Source organism: Schistocerca gregaria, chromosome 4, assembly GCF_023897955.1.
Source record: "Schistocerca gregaria isolate iqSchGreg1 chromosome 4, iqSchGreg1.2, whole genome shotgun sequence".
In the NCBI taxonomy this organism is placed as follows: domain Eukaryota; kingdom Metazoa; phylum Arthropoda; class Insecta; order Orthoptera; family Acrididae; genus Schistocerca; species Schistocerca gregaria.
In genome coordinates this window covers 91406266-91431258 of record NC_064923.1, presented here as the reverse complement: position 1 = coordinate 91431258, position 24993 = coordinate 91406266, and the positions used below count along the sequence as shown (strand labels likewise).

Here is a 24993-nt window from a genome sequence, read left to right as displayed (position 1 = left end):
AAATTGTAGCAGAACATAATTTTACTTTTACTGCGTGAACGAGGCTTACTACTTTTTGATGTTTCATCATGTCCAGTATTTCGCATGCGCAGAAGCACCTTAAAACGTGCACAACTGAAGGTGTGCTCGCGATCCTGATGCAAAAATTTCACCGAGTCTAAAACGAGCAATATATAGCACAGCGCGGTAGATTTAGTGCCGTGCTTTTCAGACTGCCACATCTACTTTTCATTTAAAGAGCATTCAAAGTAAAATAACCAACCAATCCGCAAGGTGTCAAAAGTTGGGGTTTTCACGTGCTCTTGTGCTCTTAAACAGCAGCCGCCACTGATTTGCAGAGTAATCATGTAGATGTAGAATCTCACTCTTGGGCGAACAATATTGCTGCGCACATGGGAAATATTGTCAATATTTAAAAAATGTGGGACTAGAAATTTGACATTGTGCACACCAGCAGCTGTCTGTCGCTACACAGCCACTGTGAAACAATTGCAGGACGGCGGCAGCGCCAGCCCCAGGCTGCTGTCTCGCTCCCCACTGCAAAATTAGTACGCAGCGTCTACAGACAATTGCGTCGTCACAAGATTTAGATTTATTTTTAAAGGCTGTACCATGAGTACGGCAACTAATGTGTAATGTGTTATGGCGTGGAAAACAGGTTGAGGGGGGGGGGGGGGGTGTGGGAGGGAGCGATAAATTACATGTAGCTTATGAGAAAAAATGTTCTCGAACCGGTTCTGACTCCCCATCGACAGCAGACGAGCTAAATGCGCCAGGGACGTTCCAGCTGAGCGAGGGATCGAGCAAAACCCCGCAGAAGTAATTGGTGAAAAAGGCTAAGTAACTAGCCCTGTTGATAAAATATCGATATTCTTTCATATACCGGCAGTATTTTTTCGCAGATATCAAAATGGCAATATCGAGAGAAAATTTTTTTATTTCATATGATATTTTTTTGCAATTTGTGGTAACTGTTTGAAACTGTTCTTTTGAAATTGTAGCAGAACATAATTTTACTTTTACTGCGTGAACGAGGCTTACTACTTTTTGATGTTTCATCATGTCCAGTATTTCGCATGCGCAGAAGCACCTTAAAACGTGCACAACTGAAGGTGTGCTCGCGATCCTGATGCAAAAATTTCACTGAGTCTAAAACGAGCAATATATAGCACAGCGCGGTAGATTTAGTGCCGTGCTTTTCAGATTGCCACATCTACTTTACATTTAAAGAGCATTCAAAGTAAAATAACCAACCAATCCGCAAGGTGTCAAAAGTTGGGGTTTTCACGTGCTCTTGTGCTCTTAAACAGCAGCCGCCACTGATTTGCAGAGTAATCATGTAGATGTAGAATCTCACTCTTGGGCGAACAATATTGCTGCGCACATGGGAAATATTGTCAATATTTAAAAAATGTGGGACTAGAAATTTGACATTGTGCACACCAGCAGCTGTCTGTCGCTACACAGCCACTGTGAAACAATTGCAGGACGGCGGCAGCGCCAGCCCCAGGCTGCTGTCTCGCTCCGGTTCTTTCCCGAGACGCACCTCGCTGACCCCGTCTGCGGCTCCGAGTAGTCCCTCCACCACCAGCTGGGGCTCATCCGAAAACCTCGACACATTTGAGTGAGTAGCAGTTGTGCTTTACTTTACAAGTCTAACTGTCCGTTACCATGCAATTATCAATTTCTTCATATATTACTCATTACCTGTATGGAAATTTGCAAAAGGATATTAAATTACAGCGTCTATATACTCTTATTTAAGGCGTATATTACTAATTTACATTATCTGGTACACAACACATGCATCTTCTAAGTAATCAGTGAACCTAGAATTACTAACGGTATCAAGGCTGGCAGGTGTGCAGAGCAGACAAGAAACCTAAATCTGAAAGGGGAAATGGGGAAATAAATAAATTTCAGAAACAGGTCCCGAGAACTGAATGACGAGAGAAGCAAGGTGCATAATAGTTTTAATGATTCCAAACGCTAGACTTTTTCGCATTGCTTAAATGTAGGTCCACTGACTCAAGCTCTTCAAGCCACGCCATTGTGTCTGACAAAGAGGAGTACATCACTTCCGTTACACCAACTCCTCGCTGACTGGCAAATTGTGTGCTGGTTGACTGTCTTCAAGTAACTCTGCATATTGCCTAAAGAATCGGATTCTACCACCACGTTATTTTGTCAGATATAGACGAAATTAACTGATGCTGCATTCTCATTGGAACCGTGATGCACAATGCCTCTCTTGTAACATCTGTTACTGGAGTTGGTTGAGCGCCTACAAGATGACTTATCGCTGACGAAAATAACATATGACACTGTATGTATATCCTTTAATCGTCTCTTTCCTCCATTAACTGTGCCTGGTGAGAGTATCATTCTGGCGAATAACACTCGAGGCTGATCAAAATGAAAGTTTTGCAACCCATCTCTTTCTTGGATAATTAAATTTCTTATATTATTTCTTCAAAGAATCTGCCATTCACGCAGCTACTTTTATGTGTTTCTGCCACCCTAAATCTCTTTAGCTGCGTATCACTAGATATTTCATTGTTGTCTCTGTTTGCAAGAATTGATCGACAATGGAACAATCAGACGATAATGAGTTTCCATGGCATCTTATAAGCAATATGTGGCTTTTGTTAAAGTTGAGCTACTGTTCCTTGCACCATATGTCCATCCTTTGCGATTATTTCTGCATTTAATTACTATTTACTGCCATTATAACTTCCCTACATACAACAACATTATTTGTGAACGGCCTTAACTCACACAGCAACACACTAATGTATCACGTGAGTGCAGTTTGTCGCAAAATAGTTGTTATGCATCATAAACTGTGACAGCTGCACAATAGAATTTCATTGCCACATGTGATAGAGGTCTTCCAACAATTGTTCAGACTGGCTGTTAATGATATCATAATAAAGCCAGACGATGTCAACAGTAGCGAATGCTGTCATAGAGCAAGTGAGGCTAACCGTTAGATTAAATTCATCCAGTGTGCGTCCATGAAGTGGATATGCTATGCGTGACCGCTGGAATGTACTGGGAAAATGCACCGTAAATCATACACAATTACAGTGTAAAAGAAGTAAAAGAGACAGATGAAACGGTTCTCAAGTAGCTTTATGTTGGAGGTTAAATAAGTTGGATGAAGACAAGTAGGCCACTAGAGCGATCTCAACTTTCAAAAGTGGTAAATTGAGTACTCAAAAGTATCAGTTACGAGGCGGTGAAAACCTCTCAGCCCAAAACTTAATGTCATTTGTATCTTCAGCAATAGGAGGGAATAAGGCCCTTTATTTTTTAAGAGAGGCCAATTAAAACAAGCCAGCAGTTTTCTGCTGCACTAGCAGGTCAGAGTCAGGCTGTCCATTGCTTCCTTCTTAGTGCTGCTGTGTGTATGCCGCCGTCCAGAACATCACCTACAATCTGAAATCTCTTCCTCCCCCATCACCCTTTCCACATACGCTTCCAAGACCGTTGTTGTAAGAGGCAGGCAAATGAAAGTGAGACAGGTACAGGAAAAGTAACTAATTCTTAATTCTTTCAAAACTAATCGCCGCAATATAACAACGCTTATCCATCTGTGAGGCAATGCGATCAATACCTTCATTGAAAAAATATTTGCAGTTCCCTACGGAGCCATGTTTTATCCGGATGTCGACATCTTCGTCTGAAGGAAATCGTCAGCCGCCATCGTCTTTGTTCAGGACTCCAAATATATAGGGCCGCAAGTTGCCGAAATTCCTTCGACTACGCTGCAGAACAAAATTGTTAGGCTTTCGTGGTCAGGCTTGTTGACAAACTACCAGTTGATCTCTGTGCCGGGTTCTTCGGCGACGTTCGTCTGATGATTTTTCTAACGCTATGCCAGTACGAGTGTCTGGCATTGTCAAAGTTTCACCCTGCAATGCTGGTGGTGGTCTGGAGCCGAGCTCGCGACCGCAGGCTATATGTACCTGGCGCGCCAACGTCCAAGGACTTCTTCGCGGTCACTTCCGGTGCGATTATCCTCTTGATACCTGCAGACTATTTACGAACCGACAAAGAAGATCAAAAAGTGTCTCAGATCGACAAAGAAGAAAAGGGACTCACTTGCAATGTCGGAAATATACCACATATCTTGCATTTGCAGAAAAGTTCTGTGTTGAAATGACTGGACAATCAATCAGCACCAGGATCACAGAACATCAGCGGCATTGCAGATTGGGGCAGGTGGAGAAATGGGCCGTGGTAGAGCAACCGCTGTGTGAGACCGACCACGTAGTAAAATTCGCCGACACGGAAGTTCTGGGTGTAGAGAAGAGCCATCGCAACCGCTTATTCGGAGAAGCTATAGAAATACACAATCATGAGGATAGCCCCAACAAGAAAGAAGAAAGCCTCAAGATTAACAGATTCTGGCTTCCCGTGCTGCAGCGAACGACCGTTGCAGGTAGCGAGAGGCCAACGACAACGGAGATGACCGTGGAGAAGCCCTCGGACGCTGGCGCGCCAGGTGCCTACAGTCTGCGGCCGCGAGCTCGGCTCCAGACCACCACCAGCAGTGGACAGTGAAGCTTTGACAATGCCGAACATTCACGCTGGCGAAACGTCAGAAAAGTCATCAGACGAACATCGGCCGAAGAACCCGAGACGGAGACCAGCAGACAGTTTGTACGCTCCAAAAGTTTCGCTGGGAACCAGTACACGTTCCCTGTACAGTCCCGATCGCTCCCTATGCGATTTGCATACTTTTGAACACCTAAAGAAAGACATTCGTGGCTGTCGATTTGTTTCGGACCAGGATATGCAAGCCTGTGTACAATCATGGTTCCATAGGCAACCTCAAATATTTTTCCATTATGCCATCGATCGTCTTTTATCACTATGGGATTAATAGTTTGGCGATTACTTTTGAAATAATAAATACTTTACTTACTTTTCTCCATTTATCTCGTTTTCACTTGACTGCCCTTTCCACTTCTTACTTTATACACTATGATCTATTCATTCTCAGTTTCCTGTTCTTACACAAGTGCTCTGCCCTTCCATTCTTTTCTGTTCCTTATCTTTTTCCACTCTGTACATCCAACGTATATTTTGATCCTCCACCAAACCCACATCTCAAAAGCCTCCAGAACTGGTTCATTTTTCTTCACCATGAACCAAAGTTCAGCGCAGTGCAGGAAGAAAGTCCATGTAAAAAGCTTTATCACATAACAAATGCAGGAGGAAACAGATATCACAAAACACTATTTGCATTTTGGCAAGGATTATGCACCATTAGATCAACTTTAAATATGCTTAAGTGACGTAATTTAATTTTGACCCACTAAAGCAGCTTACTGATTGCACTTCTTTTTTTTAAGGAATACAACCAATACCTTTATGGACAACATACAGGAAATTAGTGAATCAAGACGAGAAAGTTGCAGCAGTAGACTCGAGCTAGAGAATGTGGAGCCAGAAGGAAATAATAATTATGGGTATGTTCTATAATAGTTAAAATTTTTGCATATTATATATGTGAACTGAAAAAAAAAATTGTATGTGTTGTACGAATGATTTTAAAGTGTTGCTCAAAAATAGCTATGGCAAATGGCTTATGAGTTATTCAGACAGGAATTATTGTCTTAGAATAAACATTTTTAAATCTGACTTGAAATCCCATAAATATTTTCTGTGAAATCTTACAGGAAAATGTGTTTCCACAGAAGTAGGCAGAGTAATGAATATTCTAAATTTAAGGTTGGATGTGTTGTTACATCCCTTCAATGTTGTTTTAATGTAAGTAAGCAAAAAATGTTAAAGGTATAGGTGTTTATAGGACGTGATGACTTTCTTGGATTTTCTCTACAGCTATGCTGTTGGAGTAGTGACGGTTCCATACTGAGAAGAAGACAGCTCTTTCTGCGTCACATTTAGTAAGATTTGACTTATGTCACCGACCTGAGATTGTCGTGCAGCTCGTTTTTAAGTATGAAGGAATTCCTGCCGGCTGCATAACTGCGTTGTGGAAATTAAGATAGATTTCTGGCTGTGAGATCGTTTCAGTATCCATCAACTCACTTGACATGGATGATAATTGAATTTTCATAACGTGCTACTAGGTACATGATATACTTCTCGAGCCGGCCGGTGTGACCGTCGATTCTAGGCGCTTCAGTCTGGAACCCCGTGACCGCTACGGTCGCAGGTGCGAATCCTGTCTTGGGCATGGATGTGTGTGATGTCCTTAGGTTAGTTAGGTTTAATTAGTTCTAAGTTCTAGGCGGCTGATAAACTCAGACGTTGAGTCGCATAGTGCTCAGAGCCATTTGAACTATTTTGATATCCTTCTTGGTATGTAGGAAGACTTTGCATGATGCTGTTATTTGTTGAAGAAGCAAAATACTTTTCCGTTTCGTCATCAACGAAGGTAAACAAACTGCTTGATGCGCTAATGAGTTGGGGAATAAAAGGGGCAATTAAGATAATGATTTCTGACAACCTGAGGCGTCAAGTATGCTGCACGATCATGAATCCAACTCATGACACCTCAGTGCGTGAACGATGCTGATATCTGACAGAATGCTTGATGTCTGTGCATGAACGACGCTGTTATCTGGCAGGACACTTGGCGTCTGTGCATGAACCATGCTGGTATCCGGCACCTGATGCATGAACGACGCTGATATCCAGCAGAATACCAGACACCTCAGGGCTTGAACGATGCTGATATCTGAAAGAAAACTTCACATCTGTGCATGAACGATGCTGAACTCAGCAGAATACCCAGCACCTGGTGCGTGAATGGCGTCGATACCCAGCAGAACATCCAACTTCTCAGTGCGCAAATGGTGCTGATATCCGGCAGAATACCTGACACCACATATGTGAACGAACTTGATATTCGGTAGACTACCCGACATCTGTGCGTGAACAGCAGGATGCCCGACGCTTCAGTGCTTGAACGATGGTGATATCCGGCAGAATACCTCAAATCTTGGTGCATGAACGGATATCTGGCAGAATATCCAATGCCGGCCGTTGTGGCCGAGCTGTTCTAGGCGCTCTAGTCCGGAACCGCGCTGCTGCTGCAGTCGCAGGTTAGAATTCTGCCTCGGGCATGGATGTATGTGATGTCATTAGATTAGTTAGGTGTAAGGAGGGGTAGGACGTCTAATGGGCCGACTTGGAGCAGGAGAGGCACCACAGGACCTTTTCATTTCCATAGTCTATACTTTTACATATAAATTCATAAAACTTTGTCAGCATGACCAGGAAAGATTCAGGATTCACACTCATAGCAGTGGAAGTTCAAAAAGATAACAAAATAATTTTTTTTAGATATGAAATTTCATCATTTTTTTCACTTACTGTTGCATTTGTTGCTATAGGTACATTTTTCTTCACAAGTAAGAGAGATTCTTTGATGAATTTTGCACAGCATATAAATCATACTCACAGGTGTATTAAACTCTAGAATTTTCCAAATCTATTAAAAACTGCGGCAGAAATAGAGATAATTAACTACAAAGTTTAATTTTTTTCTAAACATGAAGTTTAAAACCTAACAGCTCATTCATTTTTTCAGAAATTAAATAGATTCTAGAGTTTCAGACACCTGTAAGTATCGTTTGTATGCTCTGCAAAATTCATCGAACAGTATCTCTTACTAATGAAGAAAAGTGTAACTATAGCAACAAATGCACCCAATAGTAAGTGAAAAAATGATGAAATTTCACATGTAAAAAATATTATTTTGTTATATTTTTGAACTTCCTCTGCTACGAGTGCGAATCCTGAATCCTTCCTGGTGATGCTGACAAAGTTTTATGAATTCACTTGTAAAAGTAAAGACATTGGGAATTAAATTTTCCTCTGGTGCCTCTCCTGCTCCAAGTCAGTCCGTTTTACGTCCTAACCCCCTTCAGTGGTTCTAAGTCTATGGGACTGATGACCTCAGTTGTTAAGTGCTGAGAGCCATTTGAACTATTTGAAGAATATCCAATGCTCTTGCATAAACAGTGCTGATACCTGGTAGAATACCTAACGCTACAAGATGTCGACAGGTCGGTAGCGTGAAGAATTACAGAATGGTTTCTCTTTACGAAACTATGATTGGATCAAAACTTTTTCTCGTTGCACAATATGAAAACCTCCTTAATATTTTCACAGTTCATTGATAAGAGACGTTTCCGGCATAAAATTCTATCTAATAATGGATAATCGTGGTGCATTGAAAAAAGCCTACTGAGGACTGCTATGAAGCCCCGCTCCATGGTCGCGTTTGATCAGTGGCATGTTGGCGCTCTGTAGCCCGCCCAGTTCCCGTCGTTTATTTTGGTTCGCAACGATGCTGCATGCTTTTATACAATAGGTCTCTGTTAATCGTCGTAAGTTTGAATTTTTGGCGTAATCGGAACGACGGCAAGGGACAGTTAGAACCATATAGCGTGTAGCAGGGGGCCTCGCGCAAAGACGCAGTTCCGGTAGACCGATGGAGAGAACGCTGCCCGTTGTCTGGGTCCATAGGTCAAACACTGCAGCGACTGGGAGAATGACTGACGAAGGCCAGTCTGGCTTACAAAGTTTTCGCGGAACTTACGGCCTGCAGTCTTGTCCCCTGCTGCAATTGTGGCCCCCTGGTTCTGAATCGAGTATAAGGCTTCAACTGCAAAAAAGCCTGTGACATGGCAGGCTACGACTTCGTATTTTTTCACCATAATACACTACCGGCCATTACAATTGCTACACCAAAAAGAAATGCAGATGATAAATGGGTATTCATTGGACAAATATATTGTACTAGAACTTACATGTGACTACATTTTCACGCAATTTGGCTGCATAGATCCTGAGAGATCCGTACCCAGAACAAAAACCTCTGCCCGTAATAACGGCATTCATACGCCTGGGCATTGTGTCAAACAGACCTTGGATGGCGTGTACAGGTACAGCTGCCCATGCAGCTTCAACACGATACTACAGTTCATCAAGAGTAGTCACTGGCGTATTGCGACGAGCCAGTTGCTCAGCCACCATTGACCAGACGTAGAGATCTGGAGAATGTGCTGGCCAGGGCAGCAGTCGAACATTTTCTGTATCCGGAAAGGCACGTACAGGACTTGCAACATGCGGTCGTGCACTATCCTGCTGAAATGTAGGGTTTCGCAGGGATCGAATGAAGGGTAGAGCCACGGTTCGTAACACATCTGAAATGTAACGTCCACTGTTCACAGTGCCGTCAATGCGAACAAGAGGTGACCGAGACGTGCAACCAATGGCACTCCGTACCATCACGCCGGGTGATACGCCAGTATGGCGATGACGAATACACGCTTCCAATGTGCGTTCACCGCGATATCACCAAAGACATGCGACCATCATGATGCTGTAAACAGAACCTGGATTCATCAGAAAAAATGACGTTTTGCCATTCGTGTACCCAGGTTCGTCGTTGAGTACACCATCGCAGGCGCTCCTGTCTGTGATGCAGCGTCAAGGCTAACCGCAGCCATGGTCTCCGAGCTGATCGTACATGCTGCTGCAAACGTCGTCGAACTGTTCGTGCAGATGGTTGTTGTCTTGCAAACGTCCCCATCTGTTGACTCAAGGATGGAGGCGTGGCTGCACGATCAGTTACAGCCATGCGGATAAGATGCCTGTCATCACGACTGCTAGTGATACGAGGCCGTTGCGGTCCAGCACGGCGTTCCGTATTACCCTCCTGAACCCACCGATTCCATATTCTGCTAACAGTCATTGGATCTCGACCAACGCGAGCAGCAATGTCGCGATACGATAAACCGCAATCGCGATAGGTTACAATCCGACCTTTATCAAAGTCAGAAACGTGATGGTACGCATTTCTCCTCCTTACACGAGGCATCACAACAACGTTTCACAAGGCAACGCCGGTCAACTGCTGTTTGTGTATGAGAAATCGGTTGGAAACTTTCCTAATCCCAGCATGTTGTAAGTGTCGCCACCGGCGCCAACCTTGAGTAAATGCTCTGAAAAGCTAATAATTTGCATATCACAGCATCTTCTTCCTGTTGGTTAAATTTCGCGTCTGTAGCACGTCATCTTGGTGGTGCAGCAATTTTATTGGCCACTAGTGTATATGAGAGCTGCTCTCATCAGGGGCTGCTCATGTAGCAGAGTATGTGCGTGGAATGCGCACAAGACGTTTTACCTGATTAGAGGGTTCACCATTCAGTTAAGACAATGAGAGCTGTCCCAGAGTTTTACTGTGAGATCCAAAGACGTGCCCCTTCCCATCCCTTCTTGGATGAGATTACCAACATCATAGAGATGACTTAGTCGACCATTCGCAACAAAGTGAAGGCTCTGAAGCGCTTCTGAAAAGCCAGTGGACTTACAGTGTGACAGTTATTGAACTTTATGAAACTAAATCTACATAACTGATGAACGGTTTGCGTTAGGACGTTCAAACTACATGGTTGGCTGCGGGGCATGATGGGATCAGTAAGCGCATGCGCACTCGCGTTATTGTTGTCGGCCACTTTCATTTGGATGGGTTCGTCAATAAGAAAAATTGACGCATTTGGGTTCTGAGAATCTGCATTTCGTGATCGGGAAGTCTCTTAACACTCAACGGGTGAGTGTGTGGTGTCTATTGTCCAGTCACGGAATAATCAGTGTGGTATTCCTTGGTGGTACAGTGACTACCGTATAGTACTTAAAGGTTTTGGAAGATGATGTCATCCGTATTATCCAAAGTGACGCAGATTTGTACCAGATAGGGTTGATAGAGGGGATGGAGAGAATCCAACGGAGAGCAGCGAGCTTCGTTAAGGGATCATTTGGTAATCGTCAAAGCGTTACGGAGATGATAGATAAACTCCAGTGGAAGACTTTGCAGGAGAGATGATCAGTTTCGAGAACATACCTTCACCGAGGAGTCAAGCAGTATATTGCTCCCTCCTACGTATATCTCGCGAAGAGACCACGAGTATAAAATTAGTGAGATTAGAGCCCACACAGAGGCATACCGACAATATTTCTTTCCACGAACAATACGAGACTGGAATAGAAGGGAGAAGCGATAGAGGTACTCACCCTCCGCCATACACCATCAGGTGGCTTGCGGAGTATGGATGTACATTCAGATGTAGATGTAGGTAAAGATTTCGATAAGATGTGGTTCATGCAAGACTGAGATCGACCCCGTCGAGGCACAAGAGCGTTTTATGACCTGGAGTAGCATTTGGGGACTGCAGTCTGGTACCCAGAGGCTACTGGCGTGGGCCTCAATTGGCTGCCGAAGTCTCAGGATCTGAACACATGCGTCTCCAAGTTTTGGGCTATATTAAAGACAAGCAATAAGCCAAAAAGCATTACTGAGCTGAAAACAGCCATTCAGAAAGTCATCGACATCATCGATGTTCCGACACTGCAGCGGGTCATGCAGAATTTCGCTATTTGTCTGCACCACATCGCCACCAATGATGGCAGGCATTTCGAACCTGTCATAACCCAAATCGTAATATCTGAAGTGACGTGTTTCATGTTGAATAGTGTGCACTCCGTAGTGTTTACCTAATTTACGTTTTTTTCATATAGCATATAGTTCAATAATTGTCACCCATTACATGATGACAAGCCAGAGGCAAAGTTCTGCGTTGTGGCCATGGATGGAGCAGTCGAGCCCGACCGACCTTCGTGTCATCCTGTGCCAGTGGCGTCAGCGGAGGCAATATGGAGGGACACGTGGTCAGCACTCCGCTCTCCCGCCTGTTGTCGGGTTTCTTGACGTCGGAGCTGGAACTGCTCGGTCAAGCAGCCCCTCAGTCGGCCTCACGAGGCTGAGTGCACCATCTTCCTGTCCTCCTACCTAGGCAAAAGGTCGCAAGCAGTACTGGGAATCGATCCCGGTTTGGCTGCATGGCAGTCGGTCGCACTGATCGTTCAGCTCTGGATACGGAATGTGGAGTAAAACCCAAAATAGACAGCAGTGCAAATCTAAGTGTACATCCAAAGGGTATGCTAATGAGAAATGCAGACAGTGTATTTCTCGCAGTAGACATCGAGATAGAATTGGAAGGTGCGCTTGAGATTGTTATCAGAAGCAGAAAATACAATTAACGTGTCTCCAGCACTCAGCATTCACAGTCTCTTTCATGGTGGCAGTCAAATAATGCCGTGGGCGAATGCGTGTATCAATGCAGGTCTCAGATAATAAAGACACTGTATTGCACACTGAGTTCTGTTTGAGGGAACTGTCTGTTTTCCTCCTTTCGATTTAGATTCGTCAACTTGTAGAAGTGAAAGGGAAGACAGAAACTTCATTTACAAATGGCTCCTGCTCTAGACGTAAACGTGTCTGAGAAACGGCCGTTTGACAACAGTGAAATGTGAATTGGCTCAGAGCACGTGTGGAGGATATGAAACTGTTAGAAAAATGACCTCAGAGCAAGCTTATGTTATTAGTAGTAGTATAGTAGTAGCTTTATTCATCCTTAGATCTCTTTTTACAAAGATATTGGACATGTCAAAGTATTTACAAGCTCAGACCAATTTAAAATAAGCTAATTCGTATACACATACACTTACAGACTTCTGCTTAGAGACAATCATTAGGTTTACTCCTGTATACTAAACATTTTTTTACAAATAACTTATTACATAATGTAACGCCACACTGTTCACTCATCTCTTTTATGAGTCACTGCACACACTATACACACATTGTTTCATAACACTTCACTCACTACACACACACACACACACACACACACACACACAGACACAGACACATTGGTATCTGTGCCGTTTTCTCTACCACTACTTACCAATTGTTATCCTGTGCTATCCTGAAAAACTGAGCCAGCATGAGTGAAATGTTGAGCTCAGAAAGAGGTGTTAGTATTGTGCTATGCATAGCTTGGGGGTAAGTTTTTCTAGAAAGGAAGAAAGAAGGGAAAAAAACGTAAAGTGAAGGTGTTATGTGGAATGCTGGATATTTTATAATCATTATTATTATTATTATTATTATTATTATTATTATTATTATTATTATTATTATTATTATTATTATTTATTTGTATAACATTTTATCAAACCCCTACTCTGTTTTAGCTAAGTAATCCTTCAATCTATAAAATGTATTTCATAACAGGTACTTTTTAGCTGCCATTTTAAATAAGTGTATTTTTGCAATTTCTTTAATCTCTTTTGGTAATTTATTGTACAGTTTTATTCCTTCGTATAAAATACTGTTTTGAGTTTTATGTTAATTTTTTCTGGGCAAATGTAAGTTGAGCCTAGCTCTTGTTCTATGGTCATGGTCAGAGCTGTTTGTGCAGTTATTACCATGTTACTTTTGACACGTACAATTGACTGGTAAATGTATTCACATGGTGCAGCTAAAATCCCCAGTGTTTTGAACAGATCTTTACAATGAGCTCGACTACTATTTTTGGTTATCATTCTTATGCCTCTTTTCTGAAGTTTCAAAATGTTCATATTTTGTGCAGTTGTTCCCCAAAATGACACATGCCACACGATCTATGTCTGTCCCGTTACAACTGTCCAAGCAGTTGTTACGAAGTTGCCCACGGCACGCAATGTGCGGCTGTGCGACATTTAATGGCAACCCGATGAATCTCTAGGTGCAGAGAGTGTACCTGACCATATTCCATTACTCCAACCAGTGATCTTAAAGCGGATAATAGACACTGATCAGCAAAAAATGAGGAAGAAACGATCTTCAATGACGTGTCACTGCCAAGTATTTTTTTTTTCTCATCAGTATACTGACTGGTTTGATGCGGCCCGCCACGAATTCCTTTCCTGTGCTAACCTCTTCATCTCAGAGCAGCACTTGCAACCTACGTCCTCAATTATTTGCTTGACGTACTCCAATCTCTGTCTTCCTCTATCGTTTTTGCCCTCTACAGCTCCCTCTAGTACCATGGAAGTCATTCCCTCATGTCTTAGCAGATGTCCTATCATCCTGTCTCATCTCCTTATCAGCGTTTTCCACATATTCCTTTCCTCTCCGATTCTGCGTAAAACCTCCTCATTCCTTACCTTATCAGTCCACCTAATTTTCAACATTCGTCTACAGCACCACATCTCAAATGCTTCGATTCTCTTCTGTTCCGGTTTTCCCACAGTCCATGTTTCACTACCATACAATGCTGTACTCCAGACGTACATCCTCAGAAATTTCTCCCTCAAATTAAGGCCGGTATTTGATATTAGTAGACTTCTCTTGGCCAGAAATGCCTTTTTTGCCATAGCGAGTCTGCTTTTGATGTCTTTCTTGCTCCGTCCGTCATTGCTTATTTTACTGCCTAGGTAGCAGAATTCCTTAACTTCATTGACTTCGTGACCATCAATCCTGATGTTAAGTTTCTCGCTGTTCTCATTTCTGCTACTTCTCATTACCTTTGTCTTTCTCCAATATACTCTCAAACCATACTGTGTACTCATTAGAGTGTTCATCCCGTTCAGCAGATCATTTAATTCTTCTTCACTTTCACTCAGGATAGCAATGTCATCAGCAAATCATATCATTGATATCCTTTCAACTTGTATTTTTATTCCACTCCTGAACCTTTCTTTTATTTCCATCATTGCTTCCTCGATGTACAGACTGAAGAGTAGGGGCAAAACGCTACCGCCTTGTCTTACACCCTTCTTAATACGACCACTTCGTTCTTGATTGTCCACTCTTATTATTCCCTCTTGGTTGGTCTCTGCCTACAGCTTACCCCTACTTTTTTCAGAATCTTGAACAGCTTGCTCCATTTTATATTGTCGAACGCTTTTTCCAGGTCGACAAATCCTATGAACGTGTCTTGATTTTTCTTTAGCCTTGCTTCCATTATTAGCCGTAATGCCAGAATTGCCTCTCTCGTGCCTTTACTTTTCCTAAAGCCAAACTGATCGTCACCTAGCGGATTCTCAATTTTCTTTTCCATTCTTCTGTATATTATTCTTGTAAGCAGCTTCGATGCACGAGCTGTTAGGCTGATTGTGCGATAATTCTTGCACTTGTCAGCACTTGCCGGCTTCGGAATTGTGTGGATGATGCTTTTCCGAAAGTCAGATGGTATGTCGTCAGACTCATATATTCTACACACCAACGTGAATAGTCGTTTTGTTGCCAATTCCCCTAATGATTTTAGAAATTCTGATGGAATGTTATCTATCCCTTCTGCCTTATTTGACTGTAAGTCCTCCCAAGCTCTTTTAAATTCCAATTCTAATACTGGATCCCCTATCTCTTCTAAATCGACTCCTGTTTCTTCTTCTATCACATCAGACAAATCTTCACCCTCACAGAGGCTTTCAATGTATTCTTTCCACCTATCTGCTCTCTCCTCTGCATTTAACAGTGGAATTCAAGTTGCACTCTTAATGTTACCACCGTTGCTTTTAATGTAACCAGTTTTGACTTTCTTGTATGCTGAGTCTGTCCTTCCGACAATCATATCATTTCGATATATTCACATTTTTCCTGCAGCCATTTCGTCTTAGCTTCCCTGCACTTCCCATTTATTTCATTCCTCAGCGACTTGTATTTCTGTATTCCTGATTTTCCCGGAACATGTTTGTACTTCCTCCTTTCATCAATCATCTGAAGTATTTCTTCTGTTACCCATGGTTTCTTCGCATCTACCTTCTTTGTACCTATGTTTTTCTTCCCAACTTCTGTGATGGCCCTTTTTAGAGATGTCCATTCCTCTTCAACTGTGTTGCCTACTGCGCTATTCCTTATTGCTGTATCTATAGCGTTAGACAACTTCAAACGTATCTCGTCATTCCTTAGAACTTCCGTATCCCACTTCTTAGCGTATTGGTTCTTCCTGACTAATGTCTTGAACTTCAGCCTACTCTTCGTCACTACTATATTGTGATCTGAGTCTGTATCTGCTCCTGGGAACGCCTTACAATCCAATATCTGATTTCGGAATCTCTGTCTGACCATGATGTAATCTAATTGAAATCTTCCCGTATCTCCCGGCCTTTTCAAAGTATACCTCCTCCTCTTGTGATTCTTGAACAAGGTATTCGCTATTACTAGCTGAAACTTGTTACAGAACTCAATTAGTCTTTCTCCTCTTTCATTCCTTGCCCTAAGCCCATATTCTCCTGTAACCTTTTCTTCTACTCCTTCCTCTACAACTGCATTCCAGTCGCCCATGACTATTAGACTTTCGTCCCCCTTTACATACTGCATTACCCTTTCAATATCCTCATACACTTTATCTGTTCATCTTCAGCTTGCGACGTCGGCATGTATACCTGAACGATCGTTGTCGGTGTTGGTCTGTTGTCGATTCTGATTAGAACAACCCGGTCACTGAACTGTTCACAGTAACACACCCTCTGCCCTACCTTCCTATTCATAACGAATCCTACACCTGTTATACCATTTTCTGCTGCTGTTGATATTACCCTATACTCATCTGACCAGAAATCCTTGTCTTCCTTCCACTTCACTTCACTGACCCCTACTATATGTAGATTGAGCCTTTGCATTTCCCTTTTCAGATTTTCTAGTTTTCCTACCACGTTCAAGCTTCTGACATTCCACGCCCCGACTCGTAGAACATTATCCTTTCGTTGATTATTCAATCTTTTTCTCATGGTAACCTTCCCCTTGGGAGTCCCCTCCCGGAGATCTGAATGGGGGACTATTCCGGAATCTTTTGCCAATGGAGAGATCATCATGACACTTCAACTACAAGCCACATGTCCTGTGGATACACGTTACGTGTCTTTAATGCAGTGGTTTCCATTGCCTTTTGCATCCTCATGTCATTGATCATTGCTGATTCTTCCGCCTTTAAGAGCAATTTCCCACCCCTAGGACAAGAGAGTGCCGTGAACCTCTATTCGCTCCTCCGCCCTCTTCGACAAGGCCGTTGGCAGAATGAGGCTGACTTCTTATGCCGGAAATCTTCGGCCGCCAATGCTGATTATTTATCAAACTTTAGACAGTGGCGGGGATCGAACCCGGTACTCGCTCAAACCCGTAGACCACGGGGCGTAGTGATGCAGCTCGCTCAAACTTAGACCATATATAGTATATTAACAGATCATTACTGAAAAAAATGTGCAGTATGATAAAGAGAAATGAGAGTTTCATTCAAAGATAATAATCGCCCTTAAGTCACCGCTATTTGCGATGATTTGCCAAACATTACAAACGGCAGGACACAGTTCATAATAGGGCCTGTGTTAACGACAGACAGCAATGAATGCTGTGAAACGGGCACCCATGCTAGCCACGAGGTTGGTAAGAAGCTGTTGTGGCAGGGCGTCCCATCCCTCCACTGCCGATTGGTCGTCGGTGTATCTGGAAGTGCTGTGATACGCTTCCCTAACGCATCCCACACGTGCTCGATGGACTGAGTCGGGGAACGGCCGGACCATTCCATTTGCCGAATATCTTCTCGCTCCAAGAGCTCCCTCGCCTGCGGTGTTCGGTGCGGTCGGCGATTGTCGTCGATGAAAGTGAAGTCTGGGCCGAATGCATCCCCGAAAGGACGCACATGGAGAAAGACTACAGTGTCACCGTGTACTGTGTTCAAAGATTTGGAGATCAGTACGCCCAAGCACTGTTATACCCCCCATCGTAAAGCCTGTATCACCAAAACCACCATGTTCGACAGTGTGGCTAGATGCATTATGTGGTTCTACCTTTTGCCGTACGAGGGTACGTCCAAAATCACTGTAAAGACTGAATTAGCTGTCGTTCACGAAAAGAACGTGAACTCAGTGCTCTTTGGTCCAGTACCACTGCTCTTGCCAACATCACAAGTCGTTGAACACCGTACATTCATCTGTCAGCGTCACTGTAACACTGCACTCCTTCGTCACGTGCGTCTTTCAGGAATGTATTAGGCTCTAACTTCATTTTTGCAGATGACAATAAACGACAAAATCCAACGGAAAAGGTGGAAAGCTCTTGAAATGAGAGGATATTAGGCGAATGGACTGCCATGCTGTTCTCCCGACTGAAATCCCATCAAGCTCGAGTGGGAAGCGTTGTTGTCAAACGCGCTATTGGAGGAATGAAACGCCCCATCACAGCAACTCCTTACCAGGCATGTGGCCGGCATGTTAGCACGTTGCAGAGCATGCACTGTCGTCCATAGTCATTAACACCATATTAAGAATCATGTCCTGTCCGTCTATGAACGATCATTACAAATCACGGAAAGCTCAGTGTAATTATTGTCTTAGAATAAAAGTGTCATTCATTTTTGTCTCATTGCGTATCTCCTTCAGTTACCTTCTGTACTATGCTGTAGCAGCTGATTTTATGTATGGTGCAAATTTTGTAGAGATATGTTGCTTGACAGTCACAGGTCATGCAAAAGTTACCTTCGTCGTTAAATGTCGGAGTAAATATTCTGGAATTGGAGTCCAGAACACCTGGTAGCATGAGGAACTTAGAACTAGATATCCTCGGAGTACTGTAGCTACTTAAATGGCTTATTAAAAGGATGTCTTCCGATCCAGATTGTATACAGTTAGGTTCCTTACGGCGTATGGTTCTGCAATAGCTCCATACTTTACAATCACACAGAACCGATCGCTCGACGACTGGAAACTTACACAGATCACACCAATATTCAAGGAAGGTAGTAGGGTAATCCACTAAATTACAGACTCATATCATTAACGTCTATATTTTTGGACATATAACGTGTTCCATTATGAATTACGTAGAAGAAAACGGTCTATTGACGCAGAGTCAAGATGGATTTAGGTAACATCGTCCTTGTGAGGCACAAGTAGCTCTTTACACACACGAAATGTCGAGTGTTATTGACAACGGATCTGAAATTGATTCCGTATTTTAGATTTCCATATGGCTTATGCACCATACCTCAGAAGTGGCTTCAAACGAGATTACGTCTCAGTTATGCGATTGGATTCGTGATAACTTGTCAGATGCCACAATTCGTTGTAATTGATGGAAAGTCATAGGTTAAGACAGAAGTGATTTCTGGCGTTCCCAAAGGCAGTGTAATAGGAACTCTACTGCTTCATATCTCTATGAACGATTTAGAAGCCACTCAAGCAGTCGTGTTTGGATGTTTTCAGATGATGCTGTCGTTTATAGTGTAGTAAAGTCATCAGAAGATCAGAAAAAATTGCAAAACAATTCAGAAAATATATCTGTATGGTGCGAAAATTGTGAACTGACAGTAAATAATGAAAAGTGTGAGGTGAAACACATCAGTATTGAAAGGAATCTGTTAAACTTGGGTCACACGATAAATCAATCAAATGTAAAGGCCTTAAATTCAACTAAATACCTAGGAATTACGATTACATCTTAAATTGGAAAGAAGACAGAAAATGTGAGAAAGTTCAGTACATCCGGAAAGTTTGTGAGAAGGGCAGCGTCACGGACATGATACTGGATTTGAGGTGGAAGTCACTAAAACAAAGGACTTTCTCGTTGCGGCGGGACCTTTTCACGAAATTTCAACCACCAACTTCCTTTCCGAATATTTTATTGACGCCAAACTAAATAGAGAGAAACAATCATCACGGTAAAAACCAAACCGCCCATGAAAAGATATAGGTGTTCTTTTCCTCCGCGCGCTGTTCGAGAGTGGGATAACAGAGAATTAGAGTGAAGGTGGTTTGATGAATCCTCTGCCAGACACCTAGGTGTGATTTGCAGAGTAGTTATGTAGGTGTAAAAGTCTTGCACACCAGTGAAATATATGCCCATCTTCGTCATTGGGTCCATATGGCTCAGTTGTGGAATCCTTGCAATGCCAACGTGTCAGTTGTAACTGGACGCACAAGAGTGGTTTTAAGTCTTCCACCGAGAAGTCCGTATGTGTTGTTTTTCACCGTTCTCGTTAAATTTTAGCCTTTCCTGCGTTGAGAGGGACAGTGTCCTTACTTTTATAGACACGGTGAGATTTCTGGGACTTATTTTTGACTCGAAATTAATGTGGTTGCCTCATCTTAAAGACCTGAAACGACGGTCACGTAAGGCTTTAAGTATTTTAAAACGTCTTAGCCACAGAACTTGGGGAGCCGACAGGACTTGTCTGCTCCAGTTTTACAGGGCGTTTGTGCGATCTCGGCTCGATTATGGGTGCACGGTGTATGGGTCTGCGAGGCCTTCTTACTTAAAGATGTTGGACGTTGTGCACCATGAAGGGCTTCGATTGGCCACTATCACGACACTACACTATACAGTTACACATTTGATATGTAGAACACTCAATCCACTGAATTAATGACCAGAACAGCAACCTCCCCATAGGGAAAGCAAGCATTACATCCTTATCCTTTTTCTCATCTCATAATTAAGAAATGACGTGCATCTCCATTTTATTTTATTTTTTTGTTTCAGTCTGAAGCATCCTTGCTGTGATGATGCTGATGGGACCACTACACCTGATGCAGAACCAATTAAAAATGTGTCTGTTCTCAAGCAGATGTATTTAAACTAGTGAGTAAACATTATCTTATCAATGCAATACTTTCATCAATCAAAAATACCGATAAAATTGTATACAGTTGAACGTTTACCACTGTGAATAAAGCAGTCTATTCTGAGATCGTCAGCCAAAAAAAGATTAGAAATAATTGTGAAGGAATGATTTTGGAAGAGGGTGTGTGTTCGAAAAAGGACAAGCAGTAGAACCTCGTCTTCATAAGTTTAAATAACAAAAAGTATTTTTAGCATCCACCTACTAAGTGTCCCACTATAGACAAGATTAGCGACATAAAAATTCCTGTCTCATTTACCTTTCTAAGATTAATGATGCGGATCACGTTTACTTTTTAGTCTCATAATCAACCAAACTGTCATTTTCATGCATTAATTCTCGTTACTTTGTTAACTGATTTACTGTGCAACATGTATGACTTGAATCTGACAATTGAGCTAGAAAAATGCAACTGATAACTTTACATTCCTCAATTTCTTCGACCAAAGAAACAGAATATCATACCCCGTTTTACTAAAAACATGTTTTATCTCATTCCTCCATAAATGTGTTAAGGATAGGGACAGGGCTGTTACATAGAAATTGTGTTTTGGATGGTTTATTAATTAAACAAGTTAAGGATGGATCAAATATAGACAACGAAATTTCGATATAACTCACTGGCCTGCTCCCTATTTAATAGTTAAATTAAATTTATCAGAGCATCAAACTAACCAGTGACTGAGGTAGCCAGAATATCGAAATGATATGTGAGTTAGGGTAGGAGTCTATTACAAGCCCACTACTTACTCAGCTGAAAGAATAGTAAATCAACCCCGAGGAGGGTGCGAACCATGAAAAATTCATTGAGTTCCAGGAATCAGAAGTCAAGAATAAATCCTATTGTACAGATAATCACTGTATTTGCGGTTTCCAGTCTATCCAATATACAATAGAAAAATGAATTTCAGCATGTTTTGAGCAACTCATTGTCGAAACATGCCACTGTCCACACAAAGAAACATTCATACACACACACACACACACACACACACACACACACACACACACACGAACTCTGAATTGAACATCTCTGTAATTTAAGCCAGTGTAAAAAACTGTGTCCTTACGTCATCACTTTGTAGTTGGTTGGTTGGTTGTTTGGGGAAGGAGACCAAACAGCGAAGTCATCGGTCTCATCGGATTAGGGAAGGACGGGGAAGGAAGTCGGCCGTGGCCTTTGAAAGGAACCATCCTGGCATTTGCCTGGAGCGATTTAGGGAAATCACGGAAAACCTAAATCAGGATGGCCGGACGCGAGATTGAACCGTCGTCACTTTGTAGTGTAACACACTTTGCAATCCTTGTCAGAATAATTATTGATAGCAAAATTATTACTGAATAGTTGTATAATGAACTGCATTGTCATTAAGAAAAAATTAATTAACTTGACTTTTGATTTTGAAACATGTGAAACAGGTACTGCATTGAAACTTTATTTATATTTTTTTGCCTAGATGCATACATTTTAAAAATTTTTACCTGGCTAAGATGTTTTCTTTGTAGCTGCTGTAAGGATAGAACGGGTGAGGTACACGATTAGTTGGCGGTTGGAGGTTTCCGTTCATCTGGTTCTCAGAGAACATCAGACAAAGTCGGAGAAAAGTGCTACAACTCGCGATGAAGACTCCGTCTCTCTTGACAGCTAAAGTACTCGCAGTCGCCGTAAGATTTTCTGGAAACACTGGTCGCTTAGGGAACGTTTTGAAAACAGAAGCTGACGGCGAAATATTGCGCGTCGTTCAGAACGTGATAATAGCAGATTTGCCCAGTATTGTTAATGTGCGAAGAAATCGCTATGCGCCGTATTGCTAAACACACTAATCATTTTATGAAGGTCCGGGGATACCACACGGAATAAAAGTTCGTAGACAATATTTACCTTCTTTTTCACAGGAGATTTTTTTTATTCTTAGAAAATTGCGATTACATGTGGTACCTCGTCTGTATTTCAAATTACTTTTATGTGTAAATATCTGATCGAAAAAAAGAAAACAATGTCCAATCGGCATTCCTTCTCTCCAGCAGTTACACAAAGCATAGATCCTCCTTTTTTGTGTAGCAAAGAGCGTTGCCGTCTGAATTACAAACAAGTATATTTCGACAATGACTAGAGTTTTCTATCCTGCTCCTTCCTTTATGTGTTTTCATATGGCTGCACTGCTGCGAAGATAAAATGAGAACACTAACATAAAAAGGTTTAATAATAAGGAATCAGTGCCCAATATGATGGAATTGTTAGATTCCGATACTAGTCGATTCCTACAGATTTGGCAATTCTGGGAATCACGGAATTGGAATTGGGACATGAGACATCCCTAATTGAAATCTTTATGGATAAACGTTTTTCACTTTAATTCCAGTTATCTTAAGTAAATATTAGTGCTTTTGCTATTATTGCAAATATTATGTGAAATTTTGAGTGAGTAGCTGATAATTTCAGATAATTCATGCAATTCTGTGGGTTATCTAGTAAACTGGAACTGGAAACACTGGTCTGTCTGTCTAACAGCCACTCTAGTTTGTGTGACTGAGTGGAAAGCAACATAACTTCGTTTGTGTGTTTCTTAAAGCGTTGTACACAATGGTTACTGAACAATTGCAAAATGACTACGAAAAAACGACCTGTTAGGAACTTTTTCAGTTTAAAAGGAAAAGGAGTATCATGTGAATTTTTAAGGCATGCAAGCACACTTCAACAAAATGGAAATTCATATGAAAAAGTGTTTAAAGTCCCCTCAGGATTTAAAAAAAGTGCTTGATTTAGGTACAGTGATTCAGAAACTTATTCAATGGAAAAGCCCTATAAAATAACAGCTGAAAAAAATTCAAAGAAAGGATTACACTGGGGTTTCGAGGAAAGAGATGATGGGGCAGCCATCTCTTTGGTCTTGAAAGTTTGCAAGTTGTTGTACAAATCTCAATTGTAAACAAAAAGGTGCAATCACAGGTGCAGTCTTAAATGAGTAAGAGGTTCTTGGATGATGATGTTTTCTGGGTGATAGTTGAGAAAACGATAGAGCTCATGAATCCAATCACACATTTGATTTCAGCTCTACAGTTAAATGAGCCTCAAGTTCACAAAATACACACATACTTCAATAAGCTGCAGGAAGAACTCATGAAGAAACTACTGTCCTCTCCATTGCAGTCTATCGAATAAAAGTCAATTTCGTCAACACTCTGAGCTACGAAGGAATTCGATGTGTCTTATATCCGTCTTGCAGCCAATCTTGTTAATCTAGCAGTACAAGGTAATAACCTGAAGCCTATAGAGATGACTGATTGAATAAGATTCTTTTGTTGCATAGCAAAAAACACAGGACCAAATATTATTCAGCTTAGAGAGAACATGGCTGACGATAGGGACAAACAAGGAATTTGGTCCAGACAAGTTGTGTGGAAAGAAGTGGGTCGTCACCATCAAAAAGACAAAAATCATCATGTAAATCCTTTACTATGGTGGTGAGGCTTAAGATGAACTTGTAAATTGGCAGAAGTTGCTGTAAAAATTCTGGGCGCACAAGTTGCATCTGCTGCTACACTGTGTTCCTTCAGCACTCTTGGATGGATCCACAGTAAAAAAAAAAAAAAAAAAAAAAAAAAAAACTGTTGATCCCAAGGAACAACCCACACCGAAGGAGTCCAAACAAAGACAAAATGGAAAGAAACCCAGTAGACAGTGAGGAATTAGGTTCAGGAGAATGTGAGGCAGAGTCGTAATTTCATGATGCTTCTTCAATGTATGAAGATCAAGAAACTGATTGAGAACAATTTCTTAATGTTTTTGCAGTTGTAAAGCATAAGCAAAGGTACTAACTAAAGACTAGCTAATTCAATAATATGCTTTATTCCAAAATGTTACTTTGAAGCTCGAGTTTTGCTTTTTTTTTATTATGCACTAACCAAAGAACTAACCTAATTAAAGACGTGAAAAGTTACATTTGTAGTCCAGTTTATTTCCTCTAACAACTATCCCCTATATCTCAAGCAGATTTTTCAACTTATTTATCCAACCAATAAACAAGCATTGTTGCTAAACACGTTCCCAATACAAAATACCAGTTTAACTTTTATAAGCCAGCTTATCAGTTAATCTTTAAAATGCATAAATGCCTGAGAACTTCAGAATTTTGGGCATTTGCTCAGATATTTATACTGGGCATTTGCCCCAATTTATAAATTTCTGGGCATTTTACGGCACTATACACTCTCATACAATTTCTTATTTCACCAGTTATCTATAGTGCTAAATAAGCATTATTTCTTTGAAACAAAAATCTGTAGTTCTACAGAAATATTTGTGACTCATCTGTTGGTTGGGTTGGGTTGTTTGTGGGAAGAGACCAAACTGCGTGGCCATCGGTCTCATTGGATCAGGGAAGGACGGCGAAGGAAGTTGACCGTGCTCTTTCAGAGGAACCCTCCCGGCATTTGCCTGGAGCGATTTAGGGAAATCACGGAAAACCTAAATCAGGATGGCCGGACACTGGATTGAACGGTCGTC

General features: G+C 41.8%; 1 protein-coding gene across 3 annotated transcripts in view; it reads left to right on the top strand.

The window, feature by feature from the left end:
• Positions 1–24993, top strand: part of LOC126267444 (inositol 1,4,5-triphosphate receptor associated 2-like) — a 163050-nt gene that overhangs the window by 119741 nt on the left and 18316 nt on the right. For all 3 annotated transcript variants that reach the window (XM_049972709.1, XM_049972712.1, XM_049972711.1), the window contains 3 exons: positions 1488–1624; positions 5364–5480; positions 20348–20446. In XM_049972709.1, coding sequence (XP_049828666.1) covers positions 1488–1624; positions 5364–5480; positions 20348–20446 — 353 coding nt within the window. The remainder of the gene's footprint in view (positions 1–1487; positions 1625–5363; positions 5481–20347; positions 20447–24993) is intronic.